Source organism: Gymnoscopelus microlampas (genome assembly GCF_963454915.1).
Source record: "Gymnoscopelus microlampas genome assembly, chromosome: 8".
Lineage (NCBI taxonomy): Eukaryota > Metazoa > Chordata > Actinopteri > Myctophiformes > Myctophidae > Gymnoscopelus > Gymnoscopelus microlampas.
In genome coordinates this window covers 6333618-6336117 of record NC_139945.1, presented here as the reverse complement: position 1 = coordinate 6336117, position 2500 = coordinate 6333618, and the positions used below count along the sequence as shown (strand labels likewise).

Below are 2500 nucleotides of genomic sequence, written 5' to 3'. Positions count from 1 at the left end.
ACACATATTTTCTCCACCTTTTTTTTTTACAGAACGGCGCAGAGTGGCTCTCAATCCATTCACTAGCCACTTTCAACCAAAAATAGCCTATCTACAAGCTCATTAGCCACTTTCAACCAAAAATAGCCTATCTACAAGCTCATTAGCCACTTTCAACCAAAAATAGCCTATCTACAAGCTCATTAGCCACATTCAACCAAAAATAGGCCAGCTACAAGCTCATTAGCCACATTCAACCAAAAACAGGCTATCTACAAGCTCACGCTCAAGCTTAGATGGTAACTTTTGCCACACCAAAATGTGGCAAATGAAGCCTGTGTTTGGTACTGCTAGCCGGGATGCCACTGCACGCCGACCACCTGATACATTTAAATTCTAGATGTTGGTAAAAAATTGGTAAAGAAACGGTCGGACTCAACAAAAGATCCATTCACTTGAATGTTGTTGATCTGTCATGGAAGGTTTCAGGCCTCCACTCACTCACTGGCCAGATGGCTGAAAACCTTCTGTCACAGATCAACGATAATAAGACCTATTTTATCTCACGGGGGAAATTCAGCTTCACCCAGCTGAGTGCTTCTCACAGGTAAGTGGTTAAGTGTCTCGTTCAGAAACACCTCGACACATTTCTTGGGCCAGGAGATGAACATGAAACCTTTTGCTTCCCAGGTGGGCTATTCACCTTTTCTTCTATGGCCATCCCTCTAGCTTCCCTAGCGTCTCTATTCTGGGCTGAACATTCAGTGAATATATTAAGTTCACGTTGTGAGCTTGCCTATTTTTGTCAAAAAGATTTGGTGCAGATCGAAATACTAGCAGACTTAGTAGACTTAGATTTTGTTGACAAATGTGAGGAGATCATATAGTGAGACAAAGAAGTACTTCATGTAGGCTATTCTGTGTATTTCTCAACAAAATGTGTACATTCTAACAGTAGTTTTTGTGAAACTATATGAACTCCTCAAAGCAGAACAATGGGATTTATCATGTAGGTTCAAAATCAGCAAAGTGTTCCTTATTTCTGAGTGTGACCCTTACGTTACTAAATCTTGCCCGAATCTTGTTGGAGCTGCTATATACAATTAACTCAATAAACATTGAGTTTCAATGTTTCTCAACAAACATGGACTTTCCATCCATTACTGGATGGACTTTCCATTCATCCATTAATATTGCAACTATGGTGGATCAATTTGAAGTCTTACAGAACCCATCTGTTACTCTGGTTTGTCTTCTAAAATGGTCTGATGGAAACTGTTTGGTGGAGGTTCATTTTCCAAACTCGGTGCCCTTGGCGTCGCGACACTAGACACATATTAGACACATATTTGCATAATAGAGACAGAGAGAGACAGAGGAACAGAGATAATATTGATGCATTTATATATTCTTGCTCTCTTTCTTGGGGCTTTGGCAATATTAATAACGCTCATGCCATGTTGAATTGAAACAGATGATATGAGAGAGAGAGAGAGAGAGAGAGAGAGAGAGAGAGAGAGAGAGAAATGCCCAATTAATTAATCTTGCTGGTTCTTTACCAACAGCTTGCCGTGGTCCTCTCAGTTCTTCCGTTTCATCTGCCAAAGCTCTTAACTCAATTAAAGTAGCAAACAGAGAGCAAAGGGAGCACTTTAATAACCACATTTTTTGATCATCAAAGTGCTGTTTGTTGTAGATCCATATCAGCGTCAAAACATCAAAACAAGTGTTACTTAAGGACTTTGTGTCATTTAGAAATGACTCCTCGATTGTGTGTGTGCGTGTGTGCGTGTGTTTGTGCGTAAGTCTCTGTGTGTGTGTGTGTGTGTGTGTGTGTGTGTGTGTGTGTGTGTGTGCGTGCGTGCGTGCGTGCGTGCGTGCGTGCGTGCGTGCGTGCGTGCGTGCGTGTGTGTGTGTGTGTGCATGCGTGTAGTGTGTACCTGGGAGCTGATGATTCTCTGGGAGGATCTCTCTATGTTCGCAGGCAGACCAAAGAACGCAGGGCTGTCGTCTTCAGGCAGGTTCTCTATCACACCGCGGTAGTCCTGTCAACACAAGCATATCGTCGCTGTCGGGCAGAAACCTCTTATCTCCATATTCTAACTTTTTGTGTTGTTGTAAATTAACGCCCTACTTGATCATACTAACTACAGCGTCACACTAAATCATCAAAAGTAGCAGATCCGCACGCTCGTTTTGAGCCCGTAGATCTGCTACTTTTGCTATTTTTGAATTTGAATCCTGAAAAGTAACAGTTTTGAACATAATGAGGTTTCCACCTGAAAGATGATAATATACATCTTATGGCCTGTTTTTTACTGCATTTTACCTTTAGCAAAACAGCAATCACTATGAGAATGCATGGTGGGTGATGAAGTCGTCTTTTGCAACTATTTTGGAAGTTATGGATGGATGGATAGGTGGATGGATGGATGGATAGGTGGATGGATTAATAGATGGATATAATGACTCAATCGAGGGGAGGGGGGGGGGGGTTCTATGAAATGAAGTTGATTTCAGT

At 41.8% G+C, this 2500-nt stretch overlaps 1 protein-coding gene across 1 annotated transcript in view; it reads right to left on the bottom strand.

Annotated features, from left to right (window-relative positions):
* dync2h1 (dynein cytoplasmic 2 heavy chain 1) overlaps positions 1 to 2500 on the bottom strand; it is a 407325-nt gene that overhangs the window by 69273 nt on the left and 335552 nt on the right. Inside the window, exon 89 of the mRNA XM_084065527.1 lies at positions 1920 to 2024. Within this exon, the coding sequence (XP_083921653.1) occupies positions 1920 to 2024 (105 nt within the window). The remainder of the gene's footprint in view (positions 1 to 1919; positions 2025 to 2500) is intronic.